Raw genomic sequence first — 22230 nt, forward strand, 5'->3', positions numbered from 1 at the left:
TTACACAGCAGATGTACCAGTATGCACAGTCCGAGTATCCAGAGTATCAGCAGTATTCATGAAACAGCCTAGAGAGGGAGGTAGGCTTGCCTCTCATCGAGATACCTGTAGATCAAGAGGGTCCCTATGTTCACAGTCAAGTATTAGGGAAAGACAGAAAGTTTTTGATTGATACAGGGGCAAGTAGGACGACTATTAGTCACGACGAGGTTCCAGGGGCTCCGCTCTCAGGCTCAAGAAATGTTTCCCTTGGATTCTCAGGAAAGCCTATTGTAAACGAGATTTCTAAACCAGTTACTCTAGAAGTAGGTCCATTGTCCCGAACTACTGATCTGTTACTTACTAAGTCATGTCCAGAAAATTTGTTAGGCATTAAGACACTGAAAGAATTAGGTGCAGTTATCTGTTGTTCCCCAGAGGGAATACGTTTGTTTTTACGTGACTTCAAGGGTCACTATGTTTTACGAGATTTTGATCCAAGATTACTGAATGTCCCCCAGCATCTATGGGCACAAGGTCCAACTGATGTCGGTTTTATGCAAATCACACCCCATCGTGTGACTCTCAAACAAGGTGTAGTGTTACCACGAATCAGACAGTACAGACTGCCACCTGAGGCTGTAGCAGCCTTATCCAAAATTATTGACGAGCTCATTGCTCAAGGAGTAGTTGTAGAAACTGACTCCAATGTATGTAATTCTCCTATCATTCCAGTCATGAAACGTACTGATCCAAATGCACCCCCAGTATATCGATTAGTGATTGACCTTCGAGAACTCAATAAATGTATTATTCCCCAGTACCCAGTTGTTCCAGATATTTCTTCCTTATTGACAGCCATTGATTCTGAAGCCACATTTTTTACAGTCATAGACCTCAAAAATGCATTTTTCAGTGTCCCCATTCATCCAGACAGCCAGTACCTTTTCGGATTCTGTTTAAATGGAAGGAGCTATAAATTTACACGAGCTCCTCAAGGTTTCACAGAAAGTCCTAGCATTTACAGTCAAGCACTTAAGAGACAACTAGACAATATTCACATGCCAACTGATACTGCCCTGCTCCAGTATGTCGATGATCTACTGATCACAGCCCGTTCTGAACGTGCTTGCGAGCGAGCATCACTCACAGTTCTGTATTTTCTAGCTGAAATGGGGCACAAGGTGTCCCCTTCGAAGCTTCAATTCTGTGTCCAGCAAGTGATCTACTTAGGCCACTTACTGTCCAAGTGGGGTAGGCAGTTGACACCTGACCGTATCCAGTTAATAGCGAGTCTTCCTCAGCCCAAGACCCAGAAGGAGGTGCGTGCTTTTATCGGCCTCACTTCTTATTGCAGACAATGGATTCCTCAGTATGCATTTCTAGCCAAGCCACTGATACAGTTAACGACACAGGAGGCAGCCGTATCGACTGTCCTCCCTTGGACATCTGAACATACACTTAGTTTCAATGAGTTAAAGAAAGCTTTGTGCCAAGCTCCTGTTCTAGCTACACCAAACTACAGTAAGCCTTTTACACTTTTTGTCACAGAACGTGATGGTACAGCATTATCTGTTCTCACACAAGATCAAGCAGGACAATACAAGCCTTGTGCTTATTTTTCAAGCACACTAGATCCAGTAGCCCAGGCTCTGCCTGCGTGCCTCAAGTCAGTTGCAGCCACAGCACTAGCTATTAGACAAAGTGATTCCATAGTGTTAGGACACTCCCTGACAGTACAAGTTCCACACTCCGTGGAAGTTCTTTTAAACCGAACACAGACTCAGCACTTGACAATTGCACGTTTAACAGGTTATGAATTGACACTGTTCCAGCCACACATAGAAATCAGACGCTGCAACGTTTTAAATCCTGCTACATTGTTACCGTCAGTTACTTCAAATCCGGCCACACATGACTGTGTGGAAGTAGTTAACACTATGACAAAGCCAAGACAAGACCTGACAGATATTCCATTACCAGATCCCGACCTGACACTTTATGTGGATGGTTCATGCATGAGAACAAGTACAGGAGAACTAGTAGCCGCGTATGCAGTGACTACTGACACTAAAGTTATTGAAACACACCGTATTGACACCCTGTCCGCCCAAGCAGCAGAGCTAGTCGCTCTGACCCAAGCCTGCATACGTGCCAAGAACCTGAAAGTTAATATTTACACAGATTCACGTTATGCATTCGGAGTCGTACACGACTTTGGAGTACTCTGGCAGGAGAGAGGTTTCATGACTTCTCATGGAACCAAGATTCAGCATGGTCTCCTCATTCAAGCTCTGTTAGATGCAATACATTTACCGACAGCTATCGCTATCATGAAGTGCAAAGCACATACGAAAGTTACAGACATTATTTCTCAAGGTAATGATCTAGCAGATCGAACAGCCAAGCTTACAGCACAGACTCTAGACATTCCAGTTAACAAGACACCGACATTCACTCCAGATCCGACTACTTGTATGACAGTTAAGGACCCCACTCAAGATATCATAGACATCCAGTCACATGCTACTCCCGATGAAATCAAGAAATGGTCCGAACAAGGAGGGGTCCAGACAGATCAAGGATGGTTGACGAAGGGAAAAGCCACATGGTTGCTCCCCGACTCAATGGTTCAAGTCATTATCAATACCGCACATAGTCCAGCACATTTAGGAGAAAAAGCCATGATAGACAGTATCCAGAACATTTGGTTTAACAAGCATTTACGAGCTGCAGCCAAGCAGAGAGTCCGTACCTGTATGATATGTTGTCAATTCAATCCAGGTAAAAGTGTCCCGGTGGAACAAGGTGGATTCCAGCCCCCTGACCACCCTTTCGAAGTCCTCCAGATGGATTACATTCAGATGGAGCGATGTCGAGGTTTCAAATATGTCCTTGTAGTTGTATGTGCCTTGTCCAGGTGGACAGAAGCATATCCAGTCCCAGATTACACAGCCGCGACCACTGCCAAGCAGTTGGTTCGTGAATATTTCCCCCGTTATGGACTCCCAAGGGTCGTATATTCTGATAACGGCCAGCCATTCTCATCTGAGCTCATGAAGCACGTTTCCCTGTTGTTAGGGTACCAGTGGAAGTTCCATTGTGTACGCCATCCTGAAGCAGCAGGTCTCGTAGAGAGACATAACCAGACCCTGAAAATCCGCATTGCAAAAGTCTGTAAAGAGAAAGGTGTAGACTGGCTAGTAGCTCTGCCAGTCGCTCTATTCTATATGCGCATGGTCGCACATTCCAGATCAGGTCTGTCCCCTTACGAGGTCGTATTCGGCCGCCCCCCAAATATGTGGGGTACACCTAGACCCCGAAGTATTACAGATGTTTCCAGTAATATGCTGACAGATTACCTAGCTTCCTTGATGTCTGCCCTACACTCTTGTCGTTCACAGGTTGCCGCCGCATTTCCAGACAATACCGAGGTGAAACCGCATGAAATCGTTCCAGGAAGCTTGGTTCTCGTCCGGAATTTCGATCGTTCAAGTCCGCTGGAGCCTCGTTGGAAGGAGCCGAAGCAAGTCCTCCTGACCACCCGTACTGCCGTCAAGCTGGAAGGCAGGAAGGGGTGGGTCCACCTGTCTCATGTTAAAACATTTCACGGACTAAAACCTAAAAACATTTCCAAGGATTGCCAGGATTTTAAGGACTGCCAAAATACTATTCTTAAGGACTGTCCCGCAAAAGACATTGATACCAAGCCCTCCCTGTTAGAGGAAACTCCGCAGCAGGAGTATAAACGTAAGCTCCGGTCTAGTAAAATAAGTCAGCCAGTTTAATTGTCTAAGTCCTCCCCTAGGTGAAATGGTTAGACAGGTTTCTGACATGTATGAAATAGACCCCCATAGTGAGAGAGTTAGTCAAAACTCAATCCGATGTATCGTTTTTCTAAGTTTCATATTATTTTTAAGCTTAATGGTTACCTGCACGAGCTATGCATTGCATTTATGTTTTCCAATTTCTCATGTAAATAAGTCTTCTAATGCTACAGTAGAGCACACGTTTAGTGATCTGCCTCCTCATGAACTATCTTATCGTCTTGCTATGAGAAATAATACATTTATCCGTATGTTACATTATTCACACCAGACCAGCAATGCCACTAATTGTTGGGTGTGTGGTCGACTCCCCCCTTTCCAGACACCGAAGGGGGTTCTGCCACTCTTTCCTTATCCATTTTCACATAATGGTTCGTGTGGAGCATGGTCCACGTTAACGTCATCTTCAAATGATATGTCCCTTCTAAACAGTACATGTTTTCCAGACAAGCAAGGTCTTCCCCACAGAACAGGGTTAGATCTAGAAAATGAAGTGTATAATTTAGGTAATTATTCTTCGAATTTCATGGTCCTGAATGTTCAGTCTGATCCTACACCAGACTTACCTGCTATTTCAGTACTACCAGTCAAAGGCGAATTATGTGTCAGAAATAATGGTTCCGTGCATGTAGGACACAGTGATTGTACTACTATTTTCGAGTATAGTGACAGTGGGAAATCTATTTTCAAAGCTTCACGTCATTCTTATTTTGTTTGTGGTCAGACCGCATATGTTCGTCTGCCCCTCAATTGGGATGGAACCTGTTACATTGCCTTCCTACTGCCACCAGTTTTCCTAGCCCCATCTGATTATCATAGAAACACACATCTAGTACACATCAGACATAGAAGGGAGATCGAGTCCCCGATTGTTGATCAAACTGAAACTGCTCTAGAACAATATACAGATTTCAATAGAGGATTCTTCTTCTTTATAGGCCCTATCCAGAATAGTAAGTTAATACGTAGATTAACCAGAACCCTTGAAGCAGTAATTAATGAGACTGCCTCTGCTCTAGGTAACTTAACCGAAGAGCAATCTGCTATGAGATTTGTAGTTTTGCAAAATCGTCTCGTTCTTGACGTCATACTGGCCGATAGAGGAGGAGCATGTAGAGTCATCGGATCTAGTTGCTGCATTTTCATTCCTAATAACGCGCCGTCTGTTTTTTCAGCTATAACCAGACTTCATAAAATTGCCCATCAGTTACACCAGAATCCAGGCACCTGGACATGGTCCGGTTGGCTCTGGAGTATAATTTCTGCCTGGGGATGGAAAGTATTGTCATTCCTAGGTATAGCAGTAATGATCATTTTCAGTTGCTGCCTCTGTTTACAATGTGGCCCTGCGATATGCGGCATTTGTGCTACATCCTGTATTCCTAGTCTTAGTCCCCGTCCTAAGTCCCGTTCCAAGACAATTCGAGACGAGCAAATGATACTGTATGAAATGATAGATGGTATCATGAATATTGATGTTTCCTGAGGGAAACGTAGTGACAAGGAGGGAATGTGGAAAAGTAAATTTTGCCATGTTCTGTGTCCCTACGTGTTCCCCATGTTATGTTATATGTGCATGATTAATATGCATATGTATTCCCCATGATCGATTAAAGACGCAATTACAGTTGTGTCCAACTCTAGTATGCCAGTTCCCGGTTTTCGTGAATACTACGAATATCAGGCCTATGTAAAGTCACGTTGCCACGTTTCACAGTGTGCACGTTATTTCATTGTAAAGTCCCCGTTTCTAGGCCTCAAAAGGGCCCGGACTCAGATTCAGCTCCTGTCTCCTGAACCCTCGCTGAGGAGCGATACAGCCCCCACCTGTATCCCTGACCCTTCACTTACTTCCTGCCTCACAGTGCCCGGCTCGGCCTGGCTCTGCCCGCCAGTCTGCCAAGAGTATGTTATGATTCTAGTTATCAGTCCAGCCCTCCTTCCCTGCATTCCTAAGCTACTGAATCGCATCAATAGTTTCCGTCATGGTCTAGCCTTTACGTCTCCGTGTAAGAGAAATACTGTATTAATGGTCTTTTAATATTCCTTTATACGCACTACATGTAGAATAATGCATGCACCAGTCTTAGTGTCTGTTAGCCTTTACCCTGATAACTTTTGGATTCTATCAACATGTTCTCTAAACATCAGATACTAGATAATGTTTAGGTACATGTCGCTCTGACTCTCCAGACTTTCGTCTCCTCCTCTAGCGCAGAAGTCATAGCCCCCAGCTTCTCCTAGTAACACGTCATTGCCAGTTTGCGCGCACCACTAGGTTAGAGGTCCCGGCTCCTCAGGTAGCCCCCTCCATGTTTCCGCCCCATTTATGACATATTCTGTTACGTTTACATCACATGTCTATGTATACGCCCTGTTCACGCCTCTTGTTACACCTACTTTCACCCTTATCTTTCGCGAACTGCTACGAACCCCACCCACTGCCACGCCTACTGTATGAACTGTAATGCAATTGTTTTAGTATATATACTTGTGTACTGTTATTAAGTGTTGTGCAGCGCTGCCATCCTATTCCCGTGCAGGTTGTCCTGTTCCTGTCCTTTATGCTGTATTAAACCTGCAAACTCCTACTACCTCGAATCTTGACTCTTATTTATTGAGCTATCTGTTATTGTTATATCCAGTCAAAAATAGAGGTATTATTTATTTATTTACCACAGGGGGACAGCTAGTGAAGGTTTAGCTCATTTTTAAATTTAATAGAGTGGTTCCATAGCACTAGGTTCCACTTTATTAATTAGGGGTCAGATATAGCAAGCACTAGGGAGATACATCCTAGCGCTCACATCACCAGTATTTTCACCACTGACTTTACTGTTCTTTCACAACATTTGCACAATTTTTGTTATGGTATGGTTGTGCTGATGATGAGAACCTGAGCCCTCTGGTGAGAACCTACCAGTGGACTCCCATGGTGTCACTTCCGTGAGGCACTCCATACCTGTTCACTCCTTTTTCCATTTTCTTTTCATTCTTTAAATCTATGTTACACTACACGCTGGGTTGTACATATAGGGAAAAGAACAAGAAAATAGAACAGGGATTCGCGGCGAGAGACAGTATATGAATAACTGCTAACATAGCACACAAAATTGCGGGAGCTAAAGATACGCAGAAATCCTAGTAGGACTGTTCATGAAGCCGGAACAGGACCTATTGTGTTAGATATGTTGAGTGGGGGTTGACCTGTTCCAAAAAAAAACCTTGAGCTCCTTTTTGAGAAGAGACCCAAACCTGATACCCAGGGTGGTAAGAGAGAAATTAGATTTTGAGTGGAGTACATGGGGCTCAATCCAGTCACTCGGACTGATGCTCACTCTATTGCTAGGGCAGATGAACTCTTTGACACTTTGGCCTTAGCCAAGTTCTTGAGCACATTTGACCTCACTGCTGGATATTGACAAATCATACTAGCTGAGGATGCCAGACCAAAAACAGCATTTTCAACCCCTAGTGGGCATTATCAATTTATTGTGATGCCCTTTGGTTTGAAGAATGCACCTGCCGCCTTCCAAAGGTTGATGAACAAAGTCCTTACAGGCCTGGAAGTCTATAGTGCAGCATATCTTGATGATATAGCTGTCTTTAGCTCCACCTGGGGGATCAGCTGGTCTACCTGAAGAATGTTTTGGAGGCTCTGCAAAAAGCAGGTCTCACTATCAAGGGGCCACCAAGTGCCAGAAAGCGCAGAGTAAGGTGGTCTACCTGGGCCACCTTGTGGGGGGGAGGGCAGGTTTCAACCATTGCAGAGCATAATCCAGTCCATCATGGACTGGGTTGCTCCCACTGCCCAGACGCAGGTCAGAACTTTCTTGGGCCTGACTGGGTACTACAGAAGATTCGTAAAAGGATATGGGTCTATAGTGACTCAGTTGAATGGTTTACATCAAAAAGAATGCACAAGAAAGTTCAGTGGACAGTTAGCTGTCAGAAGGCATTTGATGATCTCAAACAGGCCATGTGCGCTGCTCCCATTCAGAAAAGTCCTGACTATTCCGAACAATTCATTGTCCAAACAGATGCATCTGAGTTGGGGGTAGGGGCTGTGTTGTCACAACTTAATGCAGAGGGTCACGATCAACCAGTAGCTTTTATTAGCAGAAGGGTGACCCCCAGAGAGAAACGCTGGTAAGCCATTGAGAGGGAAGCCTTTGCTGTGGTTTGGGCTCTGAAGAAGCTGAGGCTATACTTGTTTGGCACTCACTTCATTGTGCACACAGACTATACACCCTTCTTATGGCTAAAACAGATGAAGGGTGAAAACCCCAAACTTTTGAGGTGGTCCATTTCCCTACAGGAGGTGGACTATACAGTGGAACATAGACCTGGGAGTAACCATGCCAATGCCGATGGACTCTCCAGATATTTCCACTTAGAAAATGAAGCCTCAGCAGGGCAAGGTTAGTCTCATATCCTTATGTTTGAGGGGGGTTGAGTAGGAAAGTAGGATCTGCTTCTTATGGTTACCCCCACGTTTTACTTGATGTTACACTGTTTTGACTGGTCTGACTGGGATCCTGCTAATCAGGACCACAGTCTATCTGCTTTCTCCCTAAAATGGTATGTCATGTACTTAGATACACTCCAGATTGGATACTGGTGTACCCTTATCAGTCCCTAGCATATGGTACACATGTACCCAGGGCATAGGTACCCCAGAGGCCTCGAATGGGCTGAAGCATGTATTATGCCACCAACAAAAGGCCGTGCAAAATGGAACTACTAAATGCCTGCCATTGCAGCCTGTATAAGATGATGCATGCACAACTTACTTTAGATATAGGTTTACTATATCCATAGGTCACTACACTTAACACCTATACGTCACCTTTATAGCATGCTTTGAAATGCCTAAAGGCAGGGTGCTGGGTTTTACATGAGAGGGTGCCCCTGCATGAGCAGAGCACCCCTGCAGCCTTCAGTGTCCATTCTCCCCGGTTGTCGGAGATGCAGCCAGACATATAGGTAGAGGTGAATTATATGCTCACGTAAAATGCTATCTCGAAAACGGCTACAACAAACCATGTCGTGTTTGGTATCAAACACCTTGGAATCATACCTCCACACCGATAACCAGTGTGGGAGGTATGATTCCACCATTCTGAAGCGATCTTCATGGGGTCGCTGGTCTTTCCGGTACCAGCCTTCTCGACCCGGACAGCACAAAATGGTTGCTGCCGACCAGACACACATTTGTGCCCTTCTGCTGCTGAGCCAACCTCAAGCAAAGGAAGGAAGCAGAATAGGCAACCTGTTACAAGGAGGTGTGACCACCTCCCAGAAAGAATTTAGTGTATTGGAACTGGGTGGGGGCACTTCCAACGTGTCTAAAAGTCTGCACGAGGGTCACATTTGATGTCCCTCTGCATAGTCCAGTTCAAACCAGTCCTGGGAGCCGTTGGCTCCTGCTCTGGTGTGAAACTGGACAAAGGACATAGGAGTAACCTCCCCACTGTCCTGACCCTCCCCTGGGAGGGCCCCCTGAATCAGTCTAATCCTCTCCCTTGGGTACAAAAGGGTTTACCAGGCTGTAGGACCCTATATTCGACGTGGACAAGATTCTGATCAAGAAACCCCTGGCCTTTGACTGCCTGGACACTCCGGACTTCGCTGGACTTTGACTGGGCCCGACTTCGTCCCCCTCTCTGTCCAAAGCATCGTCTGTGCCTGTGCACCATACAGGCTCCGTGCAGGATCTGTGGAGCATCAAGGACAACTGAAGTGTCTCCCTTGGGGTGAAGAAGTCACTCCCCTGCAATTGCAGGCACTGTAACGCAACTGACTGGTTGGCTGATCCTGAGCTCCTGCGGACTCCGAAGCATCCAGAAACACAGGAGGTGGGTTTCTATGTTCCTTGTAATTGAGCTGTCCTCTCACCAAGTTTGAGGCCAGCATCCCTTGTGGGGGCCGCATAACCTGAACCCCATGGCACCATGTACTTTTTCAAGTGCATATGCTTGTTGGCATTCCCCAACTAATTGCATTGGGCTATCAATAGCCCTAACCTCTGCGCACATTTTGTACAAAGGACTCTAGCTTCCTTGCACTCTGTGCTCTGCAAGCTGTGAGTTTGTAAAACTGCTAGAGGTCCCATTCTTACTCACGTGCCTTTGGCCTGTGGGTTAATTTGAGAGACAACACTGTTTTTCTTAGGCTCCCCTGGTTGCTCCAGGCCTGCCCTGACTCCCGTTGCTGTGGTGAGTCCTCTGGTCCTTGCTGGGCCGGACCATAACCTTCCTTGGCCTTCTTCGTATGTTGCCTTTACCAAGGCTTGTTGGTGCTCCCACCGGACACTGACCCCCTCAGCACTTGACATCCTACGTGGGACAGCTCATATCCAGCTCCTTGTTGTCCTCACATCTCCTGGTCCCTGCAGCTGTAGAGTCATAGTCTCCTTCACACCTGAAGCACCCGACATTGGTGGGCATTCGTCTACCGAGCCTTGGTTACTCCTGAGTGACCCAGACTCTGTCCCCTCTGCTTTCAGGTTCCTTCGTCAAGAATCCACCTGTGTGTTCCACTGGACATTTTTCTTCTTTCCAGCAGTGGCATTTCTTTGAAGACTCCCATTGAGAACAACAGCGGTTTCCAACGCCACTTCAGCCCTATGCACTCGTCTTCCCTGGGGTAGGTAACTCTGGTACTTCAGTATCCATGGGTGGGGTAGCTCTCCACCCTTCTATGTTCCACAGGATTTCTTCATAATCTACTGGGAAGGGTCCTTAAAGTGTAAAACTGTGACCGCGACTCTCCCATTGAATTGTATGTAGCACACAGTTGTGTTCTCACAATGCACCCGTCCTCCGTGGGCTACCTACTTACTCACCTTGGGTGGTTCCTTGGGGTCCCAGTGATTCTACATCCTCTAGACACTCTCTTGACTTGAGTTGTGGTTCTCATACCACTATTTTAGTATATGGTTTGGTCTCCCGTGGAAGCCCACTGTGTATTAGTGCTACTTTTGATTGTTTTTGTGCTACAGTATTGGGTGCTTTGTGTTTATCTGCGTGTAACAGATACTGTGAAGTATTTAAAGTGTGTTGTAATAATAAATATATATTCTTAGAACTACTGTGTGGTTCTCCTTTCATTTAACCAATACAATAAGGTTGCATTCTGGTAAAAACAAACTGCTTAACATTCCTTCAAGACTATGCCTGAAGGCTGATCTCCATGGCTACCACGTGGATAGCTTTCTAAGGTTATCTTTGACCTCTTAAATCACCATAAGGGTTGTTTGGACTGGTGAAGGTGCCCACTTTAATTAGTGGACATCATATACCAGGCCAACTTCTCACAGGGGTCACCAGACAAAAACATTTCATAGACAGCCTCCAGTTTCTCTGGTGATTGCATGGGGCAGAAGTGCATCCCAAAGTGGCGTATCTTAGTACTGCCTCAAAAATCTGCCAGAGCTCTGAAAGATCAAAGGATACCCTCCTCATCATCATCGTCCTAACAAAAAAAGTTATCTTTTTTGGCTTAAATATTTCTCACTGGCCGTGCAGGATAGAGGATTCCTGCAATGGGCTGGCCCCAGATTTGTCCTGAGAATCTCCCATGGTTCTAAAGCATAGAAGAACCCACACGCTGATCAAAGTTCGCAAACCCTAGAGTTCTGAAGAGAAGCTCCACAATTAAGTTTCCCAGAATCTTCCAGAGTTCTATGGGATACGTTTCCCGAAATACGTTTCGTACAACCTTCAGATTTACCTAGAGTTGTATAGCGCTAAGATTATTTCCACAGTATTATAATTTTAGCCAAACCTCCATTATACATAGAGCTCTATGATATAGTAGAAATGTTATTCCCCCTTCAAGTTTCACTAATCGTTCATTATATCCAGAATTCTGATAGCCCTAAAGTTCTACTGGGTAGAAATACTTCAGACAATAGCTTGGTCACAAGCTGACATTCCTAATTTTAGAAAGTTCTCTAGGAAATGCATAGCAGACTGAGAGTTTAAAACTGCAGGTGTTCTTCAGAAAGCAATAGTGCCCCATGAAGGGTTGGTTATTTCACACTTGCCACAGTTTAGAATGTCTCCAGCCTCACAAAACATTGTTTTGTCTTTAGATTTCAAGAGCAACTTACCGGAGACCAAGCTGTCAAAGGATCCCGCCTTTCAGGGATCACTGACACTGAATGAAGGATGGGAAGACCAGCCTACATGCATCAAGCAGGAGAACATGCTGAACCTCGCTTTCACACTGGGCGCTTTCTTCCTCGGCTTCACACTACTCCCCTTGCAGATCGTTCTGGATAACTTGCACCTGAGACATATACGCCAGATTGGAAGGTAGTACGCCAGAAATAACTCTCTAGTGATCACACTCTTGTACACAAATTCTAGAATGCACCAAAAATCACAAGATTAACCTTTCTAGCATTCAACTCTACGTCAAACCTATTTCTAGGATCCACAAGCCAGTCACTTAGTGCTAGTACTTTTCACTGGTGGGCGTAATTCAATCTTTAGAGCCTTTGTACTGCAGTCACAAACCATTGCACTCTGTCAACAAATTAGATGCACAGCCAGGATCGTAACCACAATGCAGAAGTGTAGATTAATGGAGGCAGCTGGCCACATCTTGTTCAGTTCTGATGATGCTTGTATTTTTCCCCTATGTTTTCTGCAGTGCATCCTTCTCTGTCTCCTGCCTGTTGTTGGCGTACATGTCGAGCAACCCACCGAGTAAGTACCTCTGGCCTGAAGTGCTCAAGAGTAATCACTTCTCACCTGAGTAGGCCCCTCAGTTAGCACTTACCCTTACAGATTTCAAGTAAACAGCAGCAGCCGGCAAATGCCACTCACTCCACCAACCCTTGTTCTCAGTGTACTGAACCTCTTTCAAACTGACAGCCTTCATTTGCTATCTCTACCTGTACAACTTACAATGTTCTTTCAGCAATCACCATAGCCCACAGGAAGAGAGATAGAACAGCCTGCTCTCGTTCCTTTATAGGACATCTTGGACCCCAGCACAGTGGTGAAATATTGTGCACATATTCCAAAGAAGAGAACATGTAGTCACATATCAATACTCACACCAAGGTGCCTAACTAGGACCACTATCCTAATACAGACACAAGGACCCCAAGTAACAGCTGAAATGAGGGACCCAGGCTACCGCCAATATCCTTGGACAGGTAGTTCTGCCGACCTAGGAAACCCATCCAGATCTTTCAAGAGATCCTACACTGCTTCCAACAGGGGAGTCACAGACCACGTCCAATATTCTCACACAGGTATCTGTGCCTTTCTCAGTTTAATGTCTAATTCCTAACACCAGGAACATAGGTCACAGCTAACATGAGCATCCCAGAGCACTGCTAACAAACAGGTGGACCCCAGGTCACTGTCCGCCTTTTGCCACAGTAGGAACACCATCCCACTACTTAGGAACCCTGTGCCATTTTTTAGAGATGGATCCCAGGTCATGCAGTCAGGCAGATCCTTGTCCTACTGAGTAATCAATTCCAGAGTTTAACACGGGCATCTCAAAACAAGCCACAGCTCATAGGATTCCAGGCCACAGCTAGCACATAAGTGAAAACCATGGTTAACATACGGACCCCAGGCCATATCTGAAAGGGGGAGTCCACTACTAAGAAGGGTGCTCAGGTCACTTTTAACACATTTCTTTCATTTTCAGAAACGTCTTTCTTCCTGATGTTTGCCATGGTGGCAAATGGCATAGGGGGTTCCTGCATCATATTCACCACTCTGACGGTAAGCAATGTCTATTTTTCCTAAACACATACAGTCCTATCTGAAAGCAGACCAGTTGTTCATGCTAACCCTGTTCCGCTTGAAAGTGTCCTTGCAATCCTGGTATCTAGTATCAGGAAAAGTAAGAAACACTCTTCTGTCACCTACCTGAAGATTGTATGCTTTGGCCTGAATATTTTATTGTTCCACCCTAACAATATTAACAAGCATTTGCAATGCAATAGGTCTCGCATTAATTAAGTTTGAGCTATTGGCATTGCAAAATATTGCAACACCAATTGCAACAAAAGCCTATAAATTGTAGGACAAAAAAATGTGTATTTATTTTTGTAGCAATGGTGGCATGCTGCGCTTTAGATGAATATATTTAAACGTAAAGTGCGCCATACTGCGATTGCTACAATAGTTAATTGTGAATGCGTTAACAATTGCTGTGTGCACTGATAGCTGGTGGTGTGTGTGTGCCTGTAGAAATTGTGCACTGATGGCTGGTGGTGTTTCTGCCTGGTGGAAGAGTGCACTGCCGGCTGGTGATGTGTGTGCCTGGTGGAAGCGTGCACTGACGGCTGGTGGTGTGTTTGCCTGGTGGAAGCATGCATTGACGGCTGGTTGTGAGTGTGTGCCTGGTGAAAGTGTGCACTGATGGCTGGTGGTGAGTGTGTGCCTGGTGAAAGCGTGCACTGACGGCTGGTGGTGTGATGTGCCTGGTGAAAGCGTGCACTGACGTCTGGTGGTGTGTGCTGGTGAAAGCGTGCACTGACGGCTGGGGGTGTTTGTGCCCGGTGAAAGCGTGCACTGATGTCTGGTGGTGTATGTGCCTGGTGAAAGTGTGCAGTGATGGTGTGGTTGTGTGTGTGGTTGTGTGTGTGGTTGTATGTGTGGTTGTATGTGTGGTTGTGGTTGTGTGTGTGGTTGTGGTTGTTTGTCTGGTTGTGTATGTGGTTGTGTGTGTGGTTGTGTGTGTGGTTGTGTGTTGTGTGTATGGGTGTGGTTAGGTCTGTGTGGTTGTGTGTGTGTGGTTGTGTGCATGGGTGTGGTTAGATGTATGTGGTTGTGTGTGTGTGTGGTTGTGTGTGGTTGTTTGTGTGTGTGTGTTTGTGTGTGTGGTGGCATGTGTGTGGTTGTGTGTATGGGTGTGGTTGTGTGTGTGTGGTTGTGTGAAGGTGGTTGTGTGTGTGGTTGTGTGTGTGGTTGTGTGGAGTGTATATTGCATTCAGTAGAGTGTAATTATGGGGCACTGACTAGTATTTGGAGTGTATGTTGCATTGAGTGCGGTGTAATTATTTAACATAATTTTATGGCACTGAGTGGCATTGTGTGGAGTGTATGTTGCATTCAGTAGAGTGTAATTCTGTAGGGTGTAATGTGTGGCACTGAGTGGTACTTGGAGTGTCTGTTGCATTGAGTGCAGTGTAATTATGTAGCATATACGTATGTGGCACTGTGTAGTAATATGTGGAGTGTATTTATGTTGCATTGAGTATAGTGTAAGTATGAGGTGTGTAATTATATGGCACTGAGTGGTATTATGTGGAGTGTATTCACGTTGCATTGAGAAGAGTGTAATTTTGTGGTGTGTAATTATGTGGCACTGTAGTGATATCAGCAGATACAAGGCACAAGCACAAGACCTGAAAAAGAAACTTCAGCAAAGACACTATCCTAACAGAGTGATAGATAAAGCCATGAAGAGGGCTAGGAACAATAACAGGGAGGCCCTATTGGAGGACAAGATCATTAAAAGTGAAACATTGGAAAGGCCAGTCTGTGTGACCACGTTCAGCGCACAATCGAACATGGTTTCGAAAATTGTGAATAGACACTGGAGAACCCTGACTAGTGGCACACTTAATCTTGAAAAACCTCTGTTTGCCCATAAACGAGGAAAAAGCCTAAAAGACACCCTGGTGCACACCAGACCCCGTCCCGAGACAAACGAACAACCAAGACTACAGGGGATACATGGGCATTACCCCTGCGGCAACTGTAGCAGTTGCCATTTGACCAAAAAGAGTCTTTCACTAACTTTCAGGAACGGGAGCGTGTGGGAACAAAGAAAATTCACGAATTGTAATAGCAAGAATGTGATATATCTGATCACGTGCCCCTGTGGTTTAGAGTACGTGGGCATGACCACCAGACCAATAAAGGCGAGGATAAATGAACATAAAAGTAATGTGAGATGTCGAAAAACCACCACAAAGATGGCAGCCCATTTTCTTGACAGACAACACTGCGTCAATGAATTGGCCTGGACGGTCATTGAGCAATTAACATCTGAGGTTGGTTTATTTGAAAAAGAGCAACGTTGGGTGTTCCGTCTAGGTACCCAGGTGGTCGGACTCAATGATGCTATACCATGGTCCCACCTAACATGATACATCCACTTTTTCTGATCTGGCATGGCTTGATTCCTTGAAGCTTTTATATATTATTATGCTTAAGTTTCATTGAAAAATCCATTATGCCTAAGTCTCCTTAAGACTTAGTTGGCTGGTTGTGGCTGTTCCACTCCACTCCAAGGCTGACCTGGTCTGTATGTTTCGCGTGAAATCTGATGCCATTTGTTGTCTGGAGGTGCATGTTGCAGCATCTCTATGTGATTGTCACCATATTTAGGCCTGTGATCCCCCAGTAAAAACCACCAACTTTGCGTTTACATAGTGGCCTGGTAGACAAATGTACTAGTACCATGCCTGAGTTTCATTGAAAACACTGTTATACCTAAATCCCTTTGAAAACTCCTGACCTCCCAGTAACAATCGCCAACTTGTGGTTTACATAGTGTCCTGGCAGACTAAGATACTTGTACTTCATCCATAAACAAGTCATTGGCTCGACATCGCTCCATACCGAGCGCAGCGTCTCTCCTCCCATTCACCGTGCATGCGCAAGCGGAACACATCTCTTTCGCGCATGCGCACTGCCTTTCTGGCCATATGAGCATGCGCTAAGATAGAGATAATACCCCTTACAACTCACCAGATCGGCACACCCATATTTGGGCTTTTCCGACCGGTAATTGATCGTTTTTCCGCGCATTTAATCAATTAGGGATGATATATAAGCGCGACTGCCTCCAGGGCCATCACTATCGTCGGAGCAGCGCTGAGGGGCAGAAGGAGAACAGTTTCTCCAGAGACCGTGAGTTTTACTATGGGGCAGCAGTTGACCAAAATTTGTCTGAAGGTATGGAATGGATACTAAAACCTGACTCTCCTCATACCTACAGATTGCTGATTCTTAGCCAGATGGGACGCCCCAATATATTTTTTATGCGCAAAAGCTCATGAGGCAAAGTAACCTATAACAATAAGTAGGATAACCCTTTTACATTCAGGTTATGTCTACCATCACCATTTCAAAGTCCATTGTCACATAAGTGTTATGTGTGTGTTTTATGTCGTTTTTCTGATTTTTTTACAGGAATGGAGGCTTACATTTAATCCTCTATGTTTACTATATGTATTAGCATATTTTCCCATCTAGGTCATTGCTACCTGCCGGGATATCTATGCCTTCTACAAATGTAGATACTGATTCAATACCTTGTTTCTCCTCCAGGTCTGAATTCATTCGCCAATTGGCAATAGGACTTTTTCACTTATATACATATTAGGCACACATACACCTAATTTATATATATTTTTGTATAATACACTTTTAAATAAACATTTCATGTGAGTAAGGAGGGAATTTGAGTGTTTTCCAGTCCTGAAGAAGGAGTTTGATACTCCGAAACATGTCCATGTCGACGCACTTAAGAGGTAACTGTACATAATTATACAGCCACTACCTCGCCTAGCACGTTTTTAATAATACCAGCCAGGGCTTAATTAAAGTTTTTTCAACCCTGGGCCAGGTATTTTTTAATATCACCCTCACCTCACTACTCACATTTAGTACCCCACACACCACCACACATAGTCAACACGATTAAGTGCTCCCGCGCAATCGTTTGGTCGCAGCACGCCGCATCCCGTAGAGGGGTGCGAAGACCCCAATGATGGTAGAATGACACCAAGGGCCCTTTTGGTGTGTGAGGGGTATTTAAACAACACGAAGTGCTCCCCACCACAGTAGGGACCACTTTTCTAATCCCCAGTGGATTCCACTTTGTTTATTTGCATATAATTATGTGGCACTGAGTGGTATTGTGTGGAGTGTGTGTTGCATTCAGTAGAGTGTAAATATGTGGCATGTAATTATGCGGCACTGAGTGGTATGTTGCATTGAGTGCAGTGTAATTATGTGTCGTCTAATTATGTGGCACTGAGTGGTATTTGGAGTGTATGTTGCATTGAGTGCAGTGTAATTATGTGGCGTGTAATTATGTGGCACTGAATGGTATTTGGAGTGTATGTTACATTGAGTGCAGTGTAATTATGTGGCATGTAAGTATGTGGCACTGAGTGGTATTTGGAGTGTATGTTGCATTGAGTGCAGTGTAACTATGTGGCGTGTAATTATGTGGCACTGAGTGGTATTGTTTGGAGTGTATGTTGCATTGAGTGCAGTGTAATTATGTAGCATATCATTATGTGGCACTGAGTGGTATTGTGTGGAGTGTTTGTTGCATTCAGTAGAGTGTAAATATGTGGTGTGTAATTATGTGGCACTGAGTGGTATTTGGAGTGTATGTTGCATTGTGTGCAGTGTAATTATGTTGCATATAACTATGTGGCACTGAGTGGTATTTGGAGTGTATGTTGCATTGAGAGCTGTGTAATTATGTCATGTAATTATGTGGCACTGAGTGGGATTTGGAGTGTATGTTGCATTGAGTGCAGTGTAATTATGTGGCGTCTAGTTCTGTGGCACTCAGTGGTATTTGGAGTGTATGTTGCATTGAGTGCAGTGTAATCATGTGGTGTGTAAGTATGTGGCACTGAGTGGTATTTGGAGTGTATGTTGCATTGAGTGCAGTGTAATTATTTGGCATGTAATTATGTGACACTGAGTGGTATTTGGAGTATATGTTGCATTGAGTGCAGTGTAATTATGTGGCGTGTAATTATGTGGCACTAAGTGGTATTTGGAGTTTATGTTGCATTGAGTGCAGTGTAATTATGTGGCACCGAGTGGTATTTGGACTGTATGTTACATTGAGTGCAGTGTAATTATGTGGCGTGTAATTATGTGGCACTGAGTGGTATTTGGAGTGTATGTTGCATTGAGAGCAGTGTAATTATGTGGCACCGAGTGGTATTTGGACTGTATGTTACATTGAGTGCAGTGTAATTATGTGGTGTGTAATTATGTGGCACTGAGTGGTATTTGGAGTGTATGTTGCATTGAGTGTAGTGTAATTATGTGGTGTGAAATTATGTTGCACTGAGTAGTATTTGGAGTGTATGTTGCATTGAGTGCAGTGTAATTATGTGGCTTGTAATTATGTGGCACTGAGTGGTATTTGGAGTGTATGTTGCATTGAGTGCAGTGTAATTATGTGGCATCTAATTATGTGGCATGGAGTGGTATTTGGAGTGTATGTTGCAATGAGTGCAGTGTAATTATGTGGCGTGTAATTATGTGGCACTGAATGGCATTTGGAGTGTATGTTACATTGAGTTTAGTGTAATTATGTGGCATGTAATTATGTGGCACTGAGTGGTATTTGGAGTGTATGTTGCATTGAATGCAGTGTAACTATGTGGCGTGTAATTATGTGGCACTGAGTGGTATTGTTTGGAGTGTATGTTGCATTGAGTGCAGTGTAATTATGTAGCATATCATTATGTGGCACTGAGTGGTATTGTGTGGAGTGTTTGTTGCATTCAGTAGAGTGTAAATATGTGGTGTGTAATTATGTGGCACTGAGTGGTATTTGGAGTGTATGTTGCATTGTGTGCAGTGTAATTATGTTGCATATAACTATGTGGCACTGAGTGGTATTTGGAGTGTATGTTGCATTGAGAGCTGTGTAATTATGTCATGTAATTATGTGGCACTGAGTGGTATTTGGAGTGTATGTTGCATTGAGTGCATTGTAATTATGTGCCGTGTAAATATGTGGCACTAAGTGGTATTTGGAGTTTATGTTGCATTGAGTGCAGTGTAATTATTTGGCGTGTAAGTATGTGGCACTGAGTGGTATTTGGAGTGTATGTTGCATTGAGTGCAGTGTACTTATTTGGCATGTAATTATGTGACACTGAGTGGTATTTTGAGTGTATGTTGCATTGAGTGCAGTGTAATTATGTGGCGTGTAATTATGTGGCACTAAGTGGTATTTGGAGTTTATGTTGCATTGAGTGCAGTGTAATTATTTGGAGTGTAATTATGTGACACTGAGTGGTATTTGGAGTGTATGTTGCATTGAGTGCAGTGTAATTATGTGGCACTGAGTGGTATTTGGAGTGTGTGTTGCATTGAGTGCAGTGTAATTAAGTGGCACTGAGCGGTATTTGTAGTGTATGTTGCGTTGAGCGTGTGTAATTATGTAGCATATAATTATGTGGCACTGAGTGGTGTTGTGTGGAGTGTATGTTGTATTTAGTAGAGTGTAATTGTGTGGCGTGTAATTATGTGGCACTGAGTGGTATTGTTTGGAGTATGTTGCATTGAGTGCAGTGTAATTATGTAGCATGTCAGTATGTGGCACTGAGTGGTATTGTGTGGAGTGTGTGTTGCATTCAGTGGAGTGTAATTATGTGGTGCGTAATTATGTGGCTCTGAGTGGTATTTGGAGTGTATGTTGCATTGAGTGCAGTGTAATTTTGTTGCATATAACTATGTGGCACTGAGTGGTATTTGGAGCGTATGCTGCATTGAGTGCAGTGTATTTATGTGGCGTGTAAGTATGTGGCACTGAGTGGGATTTGGAATGTACGTTGCATTGAGTGCAATGTAATTATGTGTTGTGTAATTATGTGGCACTAAGTGGTATTTGGAGTGTATGTTGCATTGAGTGCAGTCTAATTATGTGGCGTGTAATTATGTGGCACTGAGTGGTATTTGGAGTGTATGTTGCATTGAGTGCAGTGTAATTTTGTTGCATATAACTATGTGGCACTGAGTGGTATTTGGAGCGTATGCTGCATTGAGTGCAGTGTATTTATGTGGCGTGTAAGTATGTGGCACTGAGTGGGATTTGGAATGTACGTTGCATTGAGTGCAATGTAATTATGTGTTGTGTAATTATGTGGCACTAAGTGGTATTTGGAGTGTATGTTGCATTGAGTGCAGTCTAATTATGTGGCGTGTAATTATGTGGCACTGAGTGGTATTTGGAGTGTATGTTGCGTTGAGCGCAGTGTAGTTATGTAGCATATAATTATGTGCACTGAGTGGTATAGGTGTGTGGAAGGGGGGTGTAACAAGACTGAGAGGTGGTGTGCGAATGGGGGTAGAGAAGGAAACAAGTGCTGGAACTGATTAGCAAGGGCGGAGGGGAGGCAGTGAAAGGACAGAGAGCCACTGAAAGCAAAGAGAGCGCTGGTGCGTGCAAGGAAGGAGAGGCACGAGAGCACGGTTATTTATTTTATTCTTTGTAGTTTTAGATAGTGTGCATTTGATCCCAGGGCATTAGAGCGCTTTCGATGACCTCCAGATTACTTACACACAGTCAAATTATTATTTTCATTGTCCAAAACTATTCTGACACCTTTTCATGGATCCAGCCTTTCCGGATCTAGAATGGACACCTTTTCTTTTGAGAAACATGGTGCCCTGCAAGTGTCCCACAAACATGCAGACAATACAGGGATCCTCTACAGACAGAATCTTGAGGGGGCTGAAACAGTGCACGGGCGGGTTAAATACTCTGAGAGGGGTGCACACAGCGATTATAACAAGCGGGCGGCAAAAGTGAAAGCATTGGAAAAAGTTAAAGCCTTTCCCTTGCGCTCTAATGAAAAAAAAAAAACGATATTGTAAAACTGGTTGCCATATTCTAGCTAAAAGTATATAACGTTAGGGTAAACTGCAGCGGATGGCAAATGGCGTGTGAATAAACGAAGTTTAATTGAGTGCGCCGCTCTGGCCCTTACGGTGCCTGCCAGCTGCTGCTGTTTATTACCGGTTTTGATTATTTAAAAAAAGAGTTGACTTAATGTTGTAATTTAGCAATTCCAGTGGTTGCTGCTGTGATGATCAGTGGGGCCTATTTATGGGGATTTGACTTAGGGCAGCACCGCAAGTCTTCTTGCAGCACTGCCCTACGCCAATGTAAAAGGGCAGGGATGCACTGCATTTGTGCAATATGGTGCATTCCTTTCCCCCAGCGCTGCCGTGCCATGGGCTGCCTCACGTCAATGCAGATGCCCTTGCAACATGGCGCAAAGGTGTCTGCTTTGCATGCAGGATAAGGGCATTATGGAGCGAAGTTTTTCTGACAAAGACAGATATTTCTAAAACTCTGTGTTAATATACGGACAATCTAAATTCAAATATAAGCAGTATCCTAGGATACCTTTGATGGATTCTCTCAATTCGATGGTCTGTATTCTGGATAAATATAATTTCTTCTGTGGAGTTGGCAATGATTTATTAATATCATTAGGAAAACGTAGGGCCAGATTTATAAAGGTTTTGGGTCAGGTTTAGAATTTGCATTACTTTTATAACGCAGACCCAATGCAAAATTCTTTTCAGGAATTACCGACCAATGCAAATTTTGTGTTATTTTGTAAGAAAGCCAAGCAAACCAGTGCAAAGCACTTCTTTGC

The 22230-nt window shown here is 44.2% G+C and overlaps 1 protein-coding gene across 1 annotated transcript in view; it reads left to right on the forward strand.

Annotated features, from left to right (window-relative positions):
* The window catches only part of LOC144768558 (large neutral amino acids transporter small subunit 4-like), a 460965-nt gene that overhangs the window by 157143 nt on the left and 281592 nt on the right, over nt 1-22230 (forward strand). The window contains exons 3-5 of the mRNA XM_078652331.1: nt 11905-12127; nt 12468-12523; nt 13485-13561. Of these exons, the coding sequence (XP_078508457.1) occupies nt 11905-12127; nt 12468-12523; nt 13485-13561 (356 nt within the window). The remainder of the gene's footprint in view (nt 1-11904; nt 12128-12467; nt 12524-13484; nt 13562-22230) is intronic.

This window comes from Lissotriton helveticus, chromosome 7 (genome assembly GCF_964261635.1).
Source record: "Lissotriton helveticus chromosome 7, aLisHel1.1, whole genome shotgun sequence".
Lineage (NCBI taxonomy): Eukaryota > Metazoa > Chordata > Amphibia > Caudata > Salamandridae > Lissotriton > Lissotriton helveticus.